The 19,593-nt window shown below is 36.0% G+C and overlaps 1 protein-coding gene across 2 annotated transcripts in view; it reads left to right on the forward strand.

Annotated features, from left to right (window-relative positions):
- LOC115214476 (QRFP-like peptide receptor) overlaps positions 1–19,593 on the forward strand; it is a 56,345-nt gene that overhangs the window by 32,984 nt on the left and 3,768 nt on the right. For both annotated transcript variants that reach the window (XM_036504974.1, XM_036504973.1), the window contains exons 5-8: positions 4,036–4,157; positions 7,938–8,061; positions 15,320–15,534; positions 18,601–18,664. In XM_036504974.1, coding sequence (XP_036360867.1) covers positions 4,036–4,157; positions 7,938–8,061; positions 15,320–15,534; positions 18,601–18,664 — 525 coding nt within the window. The remainder of the gene's footprint in view (positions 1–4,035; positions 4,158–7,937; positions 8,062–15,319; positions 15,535–18,600; positions 18,665–19,593) is intronic.

Raw genomic sequence — 19,593 nt, forward strand, 5'->3', positions numbered from 1 at the left:
ACTCATTTTGAACCTCAGTTGGACAAAATTTTTTCAGAAATGAAACAATTTCATGTTTCCCCTATTGATCAAAGTTAAAAAAAAACATGTTAATTGTTACTGATATTATATACATTGTGATTATGTACTGAATAAATAACCTTTTTTAATTATTAATTCACTATTTATTTATATTATTTTGGTAAAATAAATAATTTAGAACCTTGGCCCCCGTAGCTTTAAAAATTCAGCAATGTGGCCCTCCGCTGGAAAACTTTGGAGACCCCTGATTTAGTCAATCATAACAATACTCTTTCTGTCGCCTTTTACAAATAATGCAAGTCTTGCCGACCAGTCTCCTTGGATTATGATTTTATTTAAAATCTAAGAGCTGAGTTTGTGATTTAGTTTCGATTTCTGTTTGGAACTGAACAAAGTCCAAATTCTCGGCGATACAATTAAAGGCTACAAGGAGTCACTCCAAGGTAACCTTCTTTGCAATGCTGTACGATGGTAAAGTCCGAGTGGGTTATTAGGAAAAAACTGCATCAGTTTTTACAGAATGGGCGAGGATGTTCGTCTCTGAAGAGACTAAATCAGGTCGAAACGCCAGTTTCTGACGATTTGCCGAGTAAACTTTGCGTTTTTAATAATCTCTTAAGAGAAGTTTCTCTGAAACAAAATATTACGTTCCACGTTTATGTACACACTAGAAATGTTATACACGTCGTTATTCTTACCTTTTAGTTACTTTTCTTTTTTGTATTAGTGCCCTGTAATATATTCGTATTTATTGCCATGATAGTAGTAGGATTCATAAAAGAATCTCTGGCTCCTCCCTTCGGTGCTTCTACAACGGCGCTTAAGGTGGTTCGGTCATGCGGCCCGGCGTCCAGAGGGCGAGCTGATTCGCGATATCCTCCACCCACCTCCACTTCCCAGCTGGCGCAAATTCAGGGGCGGGCAGCTGAAGACCTGGGCGACGACGATAAAGGAGGACCTTTCCGAACTCCCAGGTCCGCAGGTGGTCGGTCTGCGCAGATGGAAACGCGAATGGCTCGCTATCTCCAGTGACCTCGCACAGGACCGTCGAGCGTGGGCCGCCATGGTTCGTGATGCCGTTAGGAACAGAGAAGAAGCCGGCTCAATCCACCCTGGGTGAACGCCGTCACAAGTACAAGTAAGTAAGTAATATAGAAATAAATTTTTGGCAAGTCAGTTTATCAGTCTACGTTCGATTCTTTAACAAAGCTATTTTCTTTCACTATTCTTTATTTCCCGACCAGTGTTGTTTATCCTTAAGTCAGCCCTAGTCAATCAAATCCATGATCAAAGGAAGATAAGCTATGACCATCCCTTCATAATGTACCCAAACTAAATTGTTCGGCATGTCTCATTTTTAAGACAGTTAGTAATGATTTGAATGAAATTTGGTTACTATTTCTAGTATATCAAACGACCACGTAGAAGCACCGTCTTGTCGTTCGAGAAAAATGGTATTATTCTATACAGTAATGAGTGATAATACGTATCTGGAAAAAATCATCTTTGTTATATCTTCTCACTTCTTGTTCGTAATTGCGGAGGTCTGGTAGAATTGGAAAGAATCGGATTAAAACTATATATATATAGTTGGAATTTACAAGAAAAAAAGACAAAGACAGGTGTGTAAACAACGAAAAGGTGTATTAGTTTAACGCTCGAGAAGGTGAGAAAGTCTCTTTTACGTTTCCAGTACATACATACATACAAACACACATGCATATATATATATATATATATATATATATATATATATATATATAATATATATTATATATATATATATATATATATATAATATATATTATATATATATATATAATATATATATATATATATATATATATATATATATATTATATATATATATATATTATATATATATATATATATATATAATATATATATATATATATATATAATATATATATATATAAAATATTATATAATTAGGGCTTAGTAAAATAAATTACTTTGCCACATACTGAACTTAGTAGAAATAGCAGCCAAAAAAATTTTTCTTAGCATTTCTACTACTTAAAGAAAATTTCTCTCAGATAATGTTTACTCCAGACAGCTCACGAAGAAATTTTGAGCTGACGAAAGAAATGCTGATTTTATTTGGCTAATCTTGAAACGTTGACGTACTCAAACGATCTATGTACTTGTGATATTTTTCTGTATTTACCCCCAAACCTTCGTGAGCTGTCTGGAGTAAACATTATCTGAGAGAAATTTTCTTTAAGTAGTAGAAATGCTAAGAAAAAATTTTTTTGGCTGCTATTTCTACTAAGTTCAGTATGTGGCAAAGTAATTTATTTTACTAAGCCCTAATTATATAATGTAATATTTTGAATTCGCCTTAAATGGTCCTTTTACATACTGAACACTTGGTGAAATTGATTAATTAATTAATTTTACCCTCAATTGTTGGTATATATATATATATATATATGTATAATAAGGGTTTTTTGCAACAAGTTGCTTAAACCACATACTGAAAATTTTAGAAATAGCAGCCAAAAAGACTACTATTTCCTTTTACTACAAAAATAAGTCTCCACAGACATCAATATTTGTAACTCACATATGGCAAAAAAAGAAGGAAAATAATGAAATTACACAGTCTTTGGTCAATTATGGACGTACGTTTCTGGATTAGAATCGTAATGTTGATTTCCTTTATCAACATAATTCCTCATAAATCTAGAAATGCTAGGAAAACTTACCTCTTATATTTTCGATCAAGCGACATCGAAAAATATAAAAGCCAACCAGCATATCCACTTTTACACAGACAAGTGAATTCGTATTTTCCTCCAGAATTCTACCACGTGAGTCACAAAATAGTACTGCCGAAAAAAAGATTCGTAGTTTTGTTGTAGGGGAGTAAAATAGTCATTACAGATATAGAAATGTCTGTAATGTGTATATATATATATATATATATATATATATATATCCACTAGGTCTAACCACGCGGTCAAAAAAAATTCCCCTTTCTAAAGGAACTGCAGTCGCTGAGCAACTGATATTTTAAGGGCAATACCATGTGACCAGCTTTATTAACAGCAGCCTATTTTCCTGTAGCCATCTTGGACTTCGTGTATTTCTCCATTCGGTAATCTAAACCTTGAAAGAGACGGTCTTCTGTTAGATGCCCGCGAAACTTTAAGCTGCATAGAGCCGAATCGAACTGTTTTAAATAATGCATGTAACTCCTACTAAATGTGTTGAGTTCCCTTTTCTTTCGTTTGTCCTCTCACTCGTGTACACACACACACACACACACACACACACATATATATATATATATTATAGATATAGGGTAAAAAAATTATTAATTTATAATTAATAAATTTCACCAAGTAGTTTCGGTATGGAAAGGAGCCATATTCGGTAAAAACCTATACAAGAAGTTTTATATATAATTATAACAATAATTAAGGGTTTAGAAACGAGTTGCTTAACCACATACCGAAAAATTTAGAAATAACAGCCAATAACGGTCTTTTGGCTGCTATTTCTAAATTTTTCGGTATGTGATTAAGCAACTCGTTGCTACACCCTTAATTTTATATATATATATATGCTTTTCAAGGGAACGAAAGTTTGTATTGAAGATGCGTATCGCCTTCACCTTCGAAACGTAGAGTAGATGAAACCATGGCGACTGAAGGTGAATTTTCCTTGTGTTATTTGTCTTGTACTCTATTTTTTCGTTGTTTAAGAAAAATGTCCAGTTCCTTGGTTTTGTGTTTATGTTTTCTTTTCTCATTGTGTTCGACGTTTTTTTTTATGTCCTGTACCCATATATGCATGTATATATACATGTAGAGGTAGGTACGTACATATATGTATGTATATATATGCATATGGTTTATTTATTAATTTTTATATATATATATATATATATATATATATATATATATACACACACACGTGTGTGTGTGTACGAGCGCATGTGTATTTATATGTTTACTTACAGTGTTTCACATTTTGATTTCTATTCAGCTTGCTGAAACATTGAAAGCTGTGAACAATATGGCAGATGCCGCGTGTAAGCTGGTGTACTATATACGGGATTTCACCTTTGTCTCATCCATTATCACAATGTGCGTTATAAGCCTGGAAAGGTGAGGGCAAACATTATTAGTCTTACTAACTTATTCTTCTAAATTGTGTATAACAGTATCTATGAATATGCTCTTGGTGTTTACGTTTGTCACTGTGTATGTAAATGCTTGGATCTCTGTCGGTTTCAGCAATAAAAATTCGGATCTTTTCGGTTTGACCGGCAGTTTTTAAAAATAATTTCCACGTAACTAAACACTTTTGAACTTCGTATACTGGTAGAATGTGTTTATAAAACATTTTTTTCTCTTGGCTTTATTGAGAAAATTCTATAGTTTGTAAGATATTTGTTGTATTTTTATTCTTCAATTTCTGCAATTTCAACCAATCAATGACGTCTATTGAGGTGAAAACATTCTGTGCCGTATGAATATGTCCCTCGTTTAAGAAACAGATTGGGTTTATTTACATTTGTGAAGAAAAAAAGATACCCTTCCCCCCACCCCTAACCCTAAAACAGATTGAAATGCAATAGATCGATACTAGGGTCATAATTATGGGTGACAATTTCATATGACACCGCTAGAAAAAACTGCAGTTCAAACCGAAAAGATCCAAAAATTCAATTGTTCGATCAACCGACCTACCTATTCATTTTATTACTCTGTAAGTGGTTGGGTATTCCTCAAAAACACACACTTAAGAATATTCTCAAACAAAACTGGAATTACATGCACAGTCCTGCCGATGAGCTTTCCACACAGTTTCTGTCTGGACGAAAAGTTCTTAAATAGGCAAGATTTCCGCCTGCCCCCACCCTCCTTTTTTTAAAACTTTTTTTCGACACAACCCCCCACCCTTTTCGGCTACGGGGAATACGAATCTGCAAAAAAATTGGCAAAAATCGACATATCTAAATTACACCCACCCCACCCCACCTACATTCCCTTCATTTTTAACTTTTTTCAGATTCTTTTTTTTTTTTTCAAAATATGCGGAAAAATACGAAGTTTATGATACTGAAAAAAATTTTCAAAAAATTTTTTAAGAATTTTTTTTTTCTTTTCTAAATATGCGGGAAAATCATGATTCGGACAAAAATTTCAAAACATTACTGTACTTACGGTTACGGTTTTAGGGTTAGGGTTAGGGTTTGGTTTAGGGTTAGGGTTTTAGAGTTAGGATTAGGGTTTTACGGTTAGTGTTGCGGAAAAAAGTCAAAATTGAAGAAGTTGGTGGGGGAAAGTGGTGGTGGGGATTTTCACACTGCCGATTTTTGGCAATTTTCCGGAACCTCCGTATCCGAAAACGGATTTTTGGCAAAAAAAAAATTTTTTTTAATAAACAAATTTGGGAGAAAATGGGGTGGGGGACGGGCGGAAGTCTTTCCCTTAAATATAATAACGTAAATACTTTACTCTGTTTATTTTATTCCATTCCATTTCATTTCATAAAAAATTTGAAGAGTTTCTATATCTGTTAAATGAATTAAAGACCAATTCCTTCATTTCTTCTAACTAACCTTATTACTACTAACCTACTATTCTATACATTACCAAGAGGACCAGAACCTATAGGAAAGTACCATGTTCAACAGGTATGTGTTACACACACACACACACACAAACACACACACACAAACACACACACACAAACACACACACACATGCAGTTGAGAACTTCAGATGGTCGCTACAGCAACGGTTGTTACTTCTGTCAGCATTTCAACAATCCAGCAAGGTTACATATAAAGATTACGCATCTCTGAAGATTTGGAAGTCAGTTTTAATTATATACTTTACATTATCTCCTAATATCATAATGAGCGTAGTTTTTTTTATATATTTATATGTATACATATATATATTTGTCTGAAATCACGCAGTAGGAGGGAGTGAGAGAAAGTGTAGTATAAGTGAAGGGAGAGGAGAGAAAATAGTAAATCAGTGAAGTAGTGGGAGTAACAGCTGTGATACGAATGCAGTTTGGGATTGAGTTTATATATATTTTTGTCACCATGTATTTATATAAACACAGATATTTATACACACACATATACATATATACATATATACAGACGCCATGATAGATCGTTAGCTACTACACTTTTTTTCTCCTTTGTTTCTCTCCTTTTTTTCTCTCCTTTTTTCTCTCCTTTCTTCTCTCCTTGTTTCTCTCCTTGTTTTTTTCTGTGTATCTTTCTGTAGAAGAGCGTAGGCTCGAAACGTAAAAGATTTTTTCTATTCCTGAGCGCTATACTAATACATCTGTTTGTTTGTACACCACCTGCCTTCATCTTTTGTTTATTTTCGTAAACTTTCCCTTTATATATATACCTAAATTCTACACGACTCTTACTCTTTCCTTGGAAAGACTTCGCCCATCCTCCACCTCATTTTCTCCCAAATTTGTTTATTAAAATTTTTTTTGCCAAAATAATCCCCGTTTTTGGATACGGAGTTTCCGGAAAAATGCCAAAAATCGGCATTGTTAAATTTCTCCCCCTCCTCCCAATTCTTCAATTTTGACTTTTTTCCCCAACACTAATCCTAACCCTAACTGTAACTACAGAAATGTTTTGAAATTTTGAAATGTCCATATTTTTCCGCATATTTAGAAAAAAAAATTCTTAAAAAAGGTTTTACAAAAATTTTGGGAAATTTCTTTCGGAATCATAATCTCCGTATTTTTCCGCATATTTTGAAAAATAATTCTGAAAAAAAGTTTAAAAAATGAAGGAAATGGGGGTAGTGGTGGTAATTTTAAAATGCCGATTTTGCCAATTTTTTGCAGATTCGTATTCCCCGTAGCCAAAAAGTGAGGGTTTGTGTCGACAAAAAAAAATTAAAAAGGGTTGTTTGGGGTGGGAACGGACGGAAGTCTTGCCCTTTCCTTTAACCCCTTTTACACTTTCTCCCTTCCTTCCACATATCTTTTTCTCGCTCCCACCCTCTCTCACATTTCTTAGCCTTCTCTTCATTCTCATCACTTTCCCTCCTCCTTTACCTCACTCTGTCCTTTTCCTTCTTATTTTCTCTCTTTCTCGTACCTCCCTAATTCTTCAATCCCTCTACCCACTACCTCTCTCCTTCCATGTGACCGGTGTTCGGCCAAGCCTGACCTTTCTTTCTTGGTTCGACTACCATCTGTGTAGCATCTCGTATTTCTTCCTATGACTTTCATCTTCTATGCTCCTGCCGTAAGGCTTCACTTCCACACACGCTAGCTTAATTTTATTCGTCCTTAGTCGAAAGACAACTGTTGTTAATGCCCTGTTGTTGTATTTGTAATTGTGTATCATTTCTCTGGGGTTTTTTATCCTTGTTTTCGAATACATTCGCTTGCTTTCTTCCAAAGATTCGTATTCTGTATTTTGTCTGAAATCACGCAGTAAGATGGAGTGAAAGAAAGAGTAGTATAAGTGAAGGGAGAGGAGAGAAAATTAGCTTAAATTTCCTTGGGGCCGGCCAGATTAGAGCAGTCTCGAGAGTATTCGGCCGAAACTGCAAAAACGATCTGCTTTTCAACTGATGATTGAAAGTTCTCAATGACCCGTCCTTGTTTTTTTCCTTTAAATTAGCGGTTCGGCAGAAGAGAACCTATTGAATAAGTACTAGGATTACAAAGAATAAATGCTAGGGTCGATTTGTTTGACTAAAAGGCGGTGCTCCAGCATGGGCACCGTCAAATGACTGAAACAAATAAAAGAATAAAATAATAAAAGGATGTAAGTATACGCATATTGTATAACTTCACTTGAATTTTCAGTAAAGTGGAAGGTATTAAAATGTCTTACAACTCATAATTTTATTCCTTTACATTGTTCTGTGATTTCATTTCAGATATTATGCCATATGCCATCCTCTTAAAGCTCAATACAAATGTACCAAGAAACGGTCAATCATCATCATCGTTATGATTTGGTGTCTGTCCTTCGTCTTGGCATCACCAACACTCGTTGCTATGGTAAGAAACTAAAGTTAACTCTCGTTTGTTTTTTTTAACCTTTTGTCTTTAACTTACTTCAGTTATTGTACTGCGACCATGCTGGGGCTCCGCCTTGAAGAGACTAGAGAAGTAAATCGACCGCAGTGCTTATATTTTAAGTTTGGTACTTATTCTTTCTTTTGATACTTTTGCTGGACCGCTAAGTTACGGAGACGTAAATAATTCAATACCGGTTGTCAAGAGGTATAGGGAGACAAACTCAAAGACACACACACACACACACACACACACACACACACACACACACACACACACACACACACACACACGTACATACACATACAACACACACTTACACACATGCGTGCACATGCATATATACATATCAGGCTTCTACACAGTTTCCATCCACCAAATTCACTCACACGGCATTAGCTGGCCCGGAGCTATATTAGCTTCAGAACTATACTGCCATGCCTGCGCTTTTAATGAGGATTTCGATCCAATTTCCCTGTTCACTTGTCTGTCATTTTTTTTTTTTTTTTTTCCTTTTAGTCCAATTTTTAAAATTTCATTCTACCTTGGATTTTAGAAATCTAAAATGTTTTCATAAACTTATATCGTAGTTCAAGTGGAGGCGCAATGGCCCAGTGGTTAGGGCAGCGGACTCGCGGTCATAGGATCGCGGTTTCGATTCCCAGACCGGGCGTTGTGAGTGTTTATTGAGCAAAAACACCTAAAGCTCCACGAGGCCCCGGCAGGGGATGGTGGTGATCCCTGCTGTACTCTTTCACCACAACTTTCTCTTACTTCCTGTTTCTGTTGTACCTGTATTTCAAAGGACCGGCCTTGTCACTCTCTGTGTCACGCTGAATATCCCCGAGAACTACGTTAATGGTACACATGTCTGTGGAGTGCTCAGCCACTTACACGTTAATTTCATGAGCAGGCTGTTCCGTTGACTCGGATCAACCGGAACCCTCGTCGTCGTAACCGACGGAGTGCTTCCATCGTAGTTCAAAGCAATAGATATTTCAATTTCAGTATACATTTTATTTCGATGCAGAATACATGTTTTTATCAGGTTAAAATTTCGGGTTAAATTAAACAAAAATATTATAGAAAAAACAGTAAGAAATATTTTGACCTAAATTCGTATCCCTCTCAAAATTTCATAATTTAATTTATAAGGTTTATTGGGGCAATCGAGGAAAGACAATTGCCAAGTAGATAAGGAGCTCGTCACTCGACTGACGAGTTAAAACTTTCTATCCTATGATTAACATTTCACTAATCTTTCCGGGAAAACATAATTACAAAGTGATAGAAGCCCGCTAAATGCAGAAATCTTAAAAATATATTTTACTATTACTTTGGTTCATTTTAAGGCGGCGAGCTGACAGAATCGTTAGCACGACGGGCAAAATGCTTTGCGGCATTTCGCCCGTCTTAATGTTCTGAGTTCAAATTCCGCCGCGGTCGACTTTGCCTTTCATTCTTTGGAAGTCGATAAATGACGTACCAGTGAAAGACTGGGGTCGACGTGATCGACTAGTCCCCTCCCCACAAATTTCAGGCCTTTAGCAGAAAGGATTATTACTTCAGTTCCATTTTTCTTTCTTCTTTTTTTTTTTTGTTAAGGCGGTGAGTCTGCAGATTTGTTAGTACGCTTGGCAAAATGTTTAGCAGCATTTCGTCTGTCTTCAAAGTTTAAATTGTGCTGAGATCGACTTTGCGTTTCATTCTTTGACGGTCAAGAACCAGTCGAGCACTTGGGGTCAAAATTTCCCCAAAATTTCAAACTGTGTGCCTATAGTAAAAAGGCTTATTCGGTTTACATATACAGCTAATCGTGTCACACAGTGTAATTGTATACTTAATAAATCATGCAAAATCTGTAATATAATGAACTATTTTTTATAATACTAATGATTTCAAATTTTGGCACAAGGCCAGCAATTTAGGTGATGGGATTTAGTTGATTATATCAGCCCAGTGCTCAACTGGTACTTATTTTATCCACGTCGAAATGATGAACGGCAAAGTCAACCCCGACGGAATTTCAACTCAGAACGTAAAGACGGACGAAATGCTGTTAAGCATTTTGCCCGACACGCTTATGATTCTGCCAGCTCACCGTCTTTTATAATAATCAGGATTTCTTTTATAGAAAAAAAATCTGTTGTAATATAAAAATGATACAATAATATCTAACTCTTAAAAAAATGATCTATGAAAGAAAGTGCCATAACTGATATGCACTAATTATTTTGTTTTATGATCAAACAACTATCGGATTGTTAAAGCAAAAGCAGCAGAAGATGAATAGCAAAATATCGTATCGACCGTTTTATGACATCTTTCGATCTAACGTTCTGTACTGAATTAAGTTTTAATACTTCTCAGTTTTTCAACTTATAATATAAGATTATTAATTAACGTTACGTTTTCTATTGTGGAAACTGTCGAATAATCATAAGGAAAAGTATTCTTTTTTTAATGAAACGTAAATTGAATGAATGAAATATCTCACAGTTTTCCATTTCAAATCTCGGAAAGCTTTTAACGTATTAAGTGCATTGACGTATACAAGAGTTATTTAACAAATCATCGCCTTAGAGAAAGTAAATTACAATTCCTCTTATCAATTTAATCTTTGTGTGGTTGAGAAGATTATTTCGCAACCATACGGTCTTGGGTTCATTCTGCGCAGCATATAGACTTCTATTACTCTCAGTGCTAATAATAACTCCGCTTACAAAACCAGAAAAGATAATATAACGTGTAACTTCAGACGGAAAAATGAATGTAAAATTTATTAACAACTGCATGAAGCAGTAACCTATACTATCCATCCATACATCAGCACATACAAATATCAAAACGCGTCTAGCCTCACCACACACTCCTCCCTCTCCTTTATTAGTACCATTCCTTTCTCTCTTTCTATCACCTATTCTTCCTTACCAAATTCACACAGAACTACCCACATACTCCAATGAACCATTTGATTGGTGAAATTTGATAAACATCTTTCAGTAACACGTTCACTGCTTCACACTTTAATGCTATATCACCTGATGAAAAGAATGCATAAACTATGATCCACCCGATACTACGGATTGTACTTTAATTATCCCAGGAATACGGACTATGATTGTAAGAAACATGTGATTTATGGAAACGTGCGCAGCGATGCATTAAAATATTTATGAATTCCGTCCATTACTATATTTATCCTACATTATATCGGCAACCGCTTGGAATAACCCCATAAAAGAGGAGCTTTTATTTGCATACACAAGAACGTTTCCCGTAAACGAACTTAAAGGGTATATATACTACCGGCCAAAATTTTGGAACCACCCTGAAATTTTCATCTAAAACTAGGAAAATAAGTTTTATATCTTTGAAGAATTGGTTTTATTTCTTCTATCTTTACATTCAATTATACAATAATTTAATCCAAAATTAACATAGCATAATCGCAGATTTAAATTGAAGAAAATTCAAATTTGTTTTCATCGAAAAAAAACCACAGCGAGCGGATACTTGGCATTCTTTCTGGTGCCTTGTAAAAGTATGTTGGTGGAAGTAATTTCCAAGCAGTCTGTAAGCCTTTAAACAATTCTTGCTTATTCTTAAGCATTTCATTTCGAACTTTACGATCAATTTCATCCTAGACTAGTTCAATTGACGAAAGATTTGGAGACTGAGGTGGGGCAAGTCATAATTTGAAAAATTCCCTTATCTTCCTTTCATTTAAAATAATCTCTGCACAATTTAGATCTGTGTTCTGGATTATTATCCTGTTGAAAAACAAAATTCTGTCCAATAATGTGACAACCAGATGGAATTGCATGCTTCTGCAGTATTGAATGATATTTTTCCTTTCGCATTATGCTTTTAATTTTAATAAGGTCTCCAGCAATCTCGCCACCAAAGAAACCCCAAATCATTACAGATCCGGTTAGTTCCGGACTTGTTTTTCTTCTATTCCTTTTTCTTGGACAGGATCAAGTGCCTATTCTCTGCAGTAGATGTTACTCTGGGCCTACCGGATCTTTTTTCTGTCAAGATTTGAGCCAGCTTCACCAAGTCATTTAAGGCAATGATGCACACCATTTTTTGATAGGTCTAATTTTCTAGCAATATGACGTTCGGAATACCCTTCTTTTGAAACAATTTCCACTTGAGCTCTTTTTTTCAATATTAATCTGTTTGGTTCTTGCCATTGTTTAAAACTAGGGTTTACGGGAATAAATTAAAATTATTGGATCTTAATAAATACTGTATGAGTTACTTTATCAGCAGAAATTGAATCACAACCTGAAAATTAAAGAAGAAAATTGGGTTAATGTCTTCTCTAGAGTTTGGGAAAAATACTTTTCTCTTCTTTTAAGTTCACAGTTGCAAATTCAAACTATCAGATTCAGCTTAAGTGGCCTTGAATGCTACAGCATTTTCAGCTAAAGGCTCTATGTGTCTATATGTTTAATATATATATAGAAATTTGCTTGAAATCTGCATAAGGATTTGAAATAATATAGAATAGGCTAATTTACTTCTCCAAACACGGATATTTTATGAACATAGTGAAAAATTTCAGGGTGGTCCCAACCTTTTGGCCGGTAGTGTATATGTGTGTGTATGGGGAGGTGTACATACACACATAAGTAGATAGATAGATAGATAGATAGATAGATAGATAGATAGATAGATAGATAGATAGATAGATAGATGTTTATGCATGTGTGTGTATGCGTGCGCGCGTGTGTTTATGTTTACGTGTGTATTATGTGTTGTGTGTGTCGGTGTTTTATGATTTCATCTGGGTACAACCTTGGAGTTTACCCTTTTAAGCTCATCCATGGGTACAGGCTAATTGCGCAGACAGTAATTCGGAGATTGTTTAATAAACACGTCTGAAAATCTACAAATATTCGTAGAGTTTTTATAATTACAAACAAGAAGAATGGAGTGTGCAAGTCTTTTTATTACATCAATTTACAATTGTTTCTCCTGGATATCTCATCTATCTTACTATAAATGCAGTAATATAGGCAACTTTTTCGTTTCTGAAGTGTCATTGGCCTGACACATACCGAAACAGACTCATATGAAATATAAGTAAAAGTCATTTAGTGTATGAACTTGAATTATCAAAAATTTACACCCATATCAATGTTATTTATTAAAATATTTTTACTTGTTTCAGTCATTAGAATGCGGCCAAGCTGAAGCACCTTAAAGTTTAAGTCGAATGAATCGACTCCTATATATATTTTTTAAGCCTGGTAGTTATTCTGTCGGTCTCTTTTGCCGAACCTCTAAGTTACGAGGACGCGAACACACCAACACCGGTTGTCAAGCGGTGGGACAAACAGACACAAATAAACACTCATATAAGTATACACACACACACACATATATATATATATATATATATATAAACGACGGGCTTCTTTTAGTTTCCGTATACCAAATCCACTCACAAGATACAGAGAAACATAATTGAAGTGTGCCCCTACAGATGTTTTAGTAAGCAGTTAATATTAAGGGTTTCGTAAATATCACCTATCTTTCACACTTGAACATAATTATTCTTATAAAGTCTTTCGTTCAACTGCACCTGACTTTTTTTGTCAGTCATCAAAAGTATAATTGTTAAAAGAGGAAACTGAACACGTGATAAAAATATCTAATCTATTCCGAGTTTCAGCGACTTACGTAGCTTTTTGTCATTCTCCTGATTAGTGAAAAATAAACTTTCTCATGAAAGAATCGCTAGTCTGTTGTAGATATCTTCTCTATTCATTGAGAACTCGGCGTTGCAGGTTAAAGAACCACTCCTCAAACATAACAGACCTGATATTGCTCTATGGGACAATGAACAAAAGTTATGCACTGTTGTAGAGGTCAGCTGCCCCACAGACATGAATGTACAATTAAAAGAGAACATGTATGGCAAATTAATGTGGGACTTGTACAAGTTACACTCAGTGTACAGTGTACACTTTCCTTGTACACTGACTGTGACTCCTAATTTGTACCCATCATCATGGGTGAATTAGGTTATGTACCAGCAATTTTTCAGAAAAACTTAGGAACACGTGGTTTCACGGGAAAAGAGCAAAAGAAACTGACGCGGATTCCCCAACTCGAATCTATTAGTGGAACAGTGAAGATGTGTAAGACATTCCAGAAATTCTCCATGTGAGATTCTTATGTGATTAGATGCACATATTTGGGTGTATGCATCGACATTCAACCAACACACCAGTTCAACCACATATTCACAAACACCGGGAACTTACTTAACTCAAAAAGTCTTACTGCTTTTTTAGCAATCGGCTTGAACTCTCTCACGAAGAAATTAATTAACTCAAAGAAAAATCTTGCATACATACATGCTTGGTGAGGCAAACAGAAAACAGAACAAAATACTTGAATTCATATGTTTTTATTATTATATATTAGCGACAGATGCAGTATTAGTGCCGGGAGATAATATTTATGCCCACTTAAATATGGGCGTTCTATTAGAACAAACTATACTGCGGCATACCATGAGAGAAACTCTCATATTGGCATTTTGGTGTAAAATGCACTCTAGTTTATATCACTAGTGGGAAATAAATTCCCGCTACCTCCAGCGCTGAGACCACCAGATCGCATGATTTCGACCTTGTTTGGTCTTGTCAATAATGGACAATCGACAACTAGAGACAGCAGCGATTCATCTCCCAACAGCGATTTATTGATTGACAGTGCCAGAACAGGCGCTGGTGTCGCAGCTAGCCAGTTATCTAACTGACTAGTCGAGACACCAGCGAGTGGTGTTTTCCATATATCTTGTCAATATTTTAAGCCGTGATAAGTTCGTTGCAACTTCAATAAGTTTTTCTCTATTTAATAATGATTCTTTCAAATAAGAACAAACTTGTGATTGAAAGGCTGGAAATATTTGTTATTGTTATATTGATTATGGTCGGGCCAATGAAGAAATCCATACTCAATAGCAAGACCTACTTGACACAGCAGCCAAATTGCCCCCAAATTATACCCTACTGTCTTCAAAACGACCAAGTCGTCACGACTGAAGGACTTTTGATTAGTATTGACTTGGGTGTACTTAACAACAGGGAAATGTAAACAATACTTTTTCTACTTTCCATTCCTGCCATATATCGCTTCTGGGCCAAAGTTAAAATTAACACAATAAAATATATGAAAATATAACAGAACTGAATTTTTAAAGTCCTGTTCGTTTCAGAAAACTTACCAACCAAATCTACGTTTGCTCGATGGCTATGAATGCCGCCAGAACTTCGAAAAAGACGAGCACTTATATGCGTTTTTTGCTTATTACTTGGGCATACTCTTCTTCCTACCTTTTCTGGTGATGGTGTTTGCCTACAGTTGCAGTTGTCACTCCCTGTGGAAGAGTGCACAAAAATCACAAGTGATGCAAGGCATTCAAACCGTCAGGTAATTACTATTATTACTTATAGCTTTTCTTTCTTTCTTTAGATGTATATGTATATATGAGTTCGGATCAATAAGTATCTAGACTGTTGACATAGTAACGTAACTAAAGCACGCTGAGTGAAGCCGCTTGGCACAGATTTAACGTTCTAGCTCACTTCTACTCTTTACAGCAGTGCTTGGAAGGAAAGTGTGTAGCGTGTGACCCTCACATTCACCATGACAGAGAAAGTTGTCATGGTGATATCTGCTTAGAGGCCTACACAAAGTTGCAGAAAGTGTACGGAGAAGGGTGTATGAGCTGCACACAAATGTACGAGTGGTTCAGACGTTTCCAAGATGGCCGAAAATATGTCGGCAATGACGAACATTCTGGGACACCCGCAACCAGCAGAACTGAGAAAAACATCGCAGATGTGCGTGCAGCTGTGAGGGTAAATCGTCGAATCGTCATCCGTGAGTTATCAGAGGATGTGCAGATTAGTTACGGTTCATTTCTGTCCATTACCACTGAAGATTTGGGTATAAGACGCGTATCTGCCAAGTTCGTGCCAAAACTGTTTTTAGCTGACCAAAAAGACACTTGGATTTCAGTTGCACAAGATCTCCTTGATTGTGTAGAGAACGATGAAAACTATTTGAAAAATTTGCGTAGGCATCTGAGCAGGTATCGCCAAGCTTTCAGCAAGATTTGATGCAGATTCTCTGTTCAACTTTCTTGTACTGCTCAATTTGACAATCACACGTTACACATTTTCCATCCAAGCACTGCTGTAAGCAGCGGAAGTGAGCTAGAACGTTAAAACTTAGTCAAGCGGCTTTACTCTGCGTGCTTTAGCTTCGTTACAACGGCAACAGCCCGGATATTTATTGGTCAGACCTCGTACTATTAATAATGTCATAATAGACAAATTATCAGCTGGTTTCATACCAGAAGTTGAGAATCATCAGAAATGGTCGAAAAGAATAGTATGGCGTGGGCTTTTGTCACTGGGTCTGAAAGTGTCATATCTAGTTTGTGGGTCTTATGGCTGTTGTAAAAGAAAAACACTAAAACGAAATTCGTGAAGAAATCATCCAGGTTAAACGCAAAGAAAAACAATAGTTAATTCACTGGAGTTATGTTCTATGTATTGGTAAACAATATATTTACTTATAGGATAGATGAGAGCTGGATGGGCACAGATACAAAGATTGGGAGTTAGGATGGGTAATAGGGATGGAGATGGTCGGAGTAAATTTTAAAATCAAGTGTGCATGGGCATGAATATATATCAAAGATGGGTGTAGAGAATATGAATTTCAAACTGCGGTCAATGGAAACGTTAATGGGAGAGTGGAGATCCAATGTTTGTATTTATGGTGAGGCCAACCAGTTTGCTGTAGTATATCGGCGCTCATGAGAGCAGGAACAAAAGATTTCACCTTTAATATTTATGTAGGTGCCTTGCCGATGGTGTCGACTAACTCACAGCTCATCAAAATTAATGGCCTTGTGCGTAAATCAGAAATCACATACATACACACATACATACATACATACATACATACATACATACATACATACATACATACATACATACATACATACATACATACATACATACATACATAGCGATTGCTCCATCTTCACAGATGATTGCCATCGTCTGGTGCTTCCACGTTGTCAATAACAGTTTTGATTATCCGTTCATGTCTTCTCATCTCTATATTAAATCCCATTGCAGATCTGCATGGCTTGGAGCTTAGGTGACAGACGAAAGTTATAACTCACTGTGAACTTCCAGCTGTTTAGATTTACACAGGTCACCAGTCTGCCATCCCCATAGGATTTTCAGTAGATGGCATGCTAAATGGAGTCACCATATAGAGACATCTGTACGACATTGGATTATAGTAATGAACGCTTGTACAATACGAGTACCACTTTCTGAGTTTCTGTGATTAGTACCTAATCGCAGACCAAGGAGAGATTACTAGTAATCACGTAAAACTGCGGGTTTTACATAAGAGCGTCCCTCTCCTAGAAGGATACTGTGGTAACAGCTACGGGCCCCTCACTCTCGGTGGTTTTACAGCACGTCCTGACACCAACCAAGGGTATTTCTTTGTCCCCGCTCTCAGAAGAATCCATCTGAGTGCGGGCTTAGTTAAACCAAGCTGAGACCCCGGCAGATATTATTCCGAGTCAGAGTAGACCTCAAAGTAATAGTAGCTAAGAAGCAGTCCCACACTCTTCAAAACCCTGGAACTCGCAAACAAGAGCTCCACTACCGGTTGTAGCTTTAAGTCATACACGCACAAACACACCACACACACACACACACACACACACACACGCACGCACACGCACGCACACACACGCACACACACACACGCACACACACGCACGCACGCACACACACACACACACACACACACACATACATATCAACTTTTGCAAAGAAAAAGTCGACAGTGACTTGGAAGTTTCGCAACACAGTGTAAATCAGAACTGAAATAAAGTTGGTAAAATAAGAATATAAACGGATCAATAGCGTAGAAAGAGTATGAATATATATATATGTGTATATATATATATATATATATACATACATACATACATACATACATACATACATACATACATACATACATATATATATATACACATATATATATATTCATACTCTTTCTACGCTATTGATCTGTTTATATTCTTATTTTACCAACTTTATTTCAGTTCTGATTTACGCTGTGTTGCTTTTTCAAAGCAGCAAGGTATGATTTGATCGAACTTTGACCGCCTTTTTCTAGCTGGCCGATAACGAATTCTTTATTGAAGTTTTTATAAAGTTATTTTGTTTAGTTACTTAGAGTAACACTCTAAGTTAAAGTATGCTAAAAGCATAAAACTATTGGTAGCTCTTTCTGTTGTGCATTAAATTTATATATATAGGGAGTGGAGTTGAACAAATGGCATTCGAATTAACTGGGTGGAGTTGTTCACTCGCTGCTAGATTAGATCTAGATTTATGTTATATCACTGACGCCTTCCAGTTATTAACACATTTCTTTATATTGTTTTAGTGCCGGCGCTGAAGAAACAAAGCAAAATACAAAGAAAGGAAATGATTATAAGGGAAGAATGAAGGTATTATAGAAATAATATTCATTTTTATTTGATAATATAGATTACTTGGTATTATATTATATGTAATTTATTATTAGGCGGGGAAATATGGAACGATACATACATTGTTCGAATGTCGCCCATGTGTTCGCTTGTTTTTTTTTTTGTTTTGTTTTTTTCAGGTCGGTGTCGTATAGAATTAGTTTGAAATACTTTCTGATAATCCATTCAGATTTTAATTTATGTGATAATTTTTGTCGTAAACATCAAATGGAGGACACGTTGCGTATTATGTACACATTAGTGCACATACTATGCAATATTTATGCATATTTATATATGAAGTTTAACCTGTTTTCCCACTCTAAGTAACTAAACAAAATAACTTTATAAAAACTTCAATAAAGAATTCGTTATCGGCCAGCTAGAAAAAGGCGGTCAAAGTTCGATCAAATCATACCTTGCTGCTTTGAAAAAGAAAAAGTATTCGTGAGAGGATAAAGCAGAAGAAAATAGTTTTAAGTGTTCAGTTTGCGAACGACATATAAGTAGAAGCTCTGAGGTGTGATAATTAAGATGGCCGCCGACAAGTTTGACATACATGGTATAGTTATGAGTGCATATATAATTGGCACTCCGTCGGTTACGACGGTGAGGGTTCCAGCTGTTCTGATCAACGGAACAGCTTGCTCGTGAAATTAACATGTAAGTGGCTGAGCACTCCACAGACACGCGTTCCCTTAACGTAGTTCTCAGGGAGATTCAACGTGACACAAAGTGTGAAAATGCTAGCCCTTTAAAATATAGGTACTACTCCTTTTTGCCAGCTGAGTGAACTGGAGCAGCGTGAAAAAAAGTGTCTTGCACAAGGACACAACTCGTCGCCGGAAATTGAACTCACGTTCTTACGATCGTAAGTCGAATACTCTAACCAATAAATCACGCGCTTC

This window comes from Octopus sinensis, linkage group LG7, assembly GCF_006345805.1.
Source record: "Octopus sinensis linkage group LG7, ASM634580v1, whole genome shotgun sequence".
Lineage (NCBI taxonomy): Eukaryota > Metazoa > Mollusca > Cephalopoda > Octopoda > Octopodidae > Octopus > Octopus sinensis.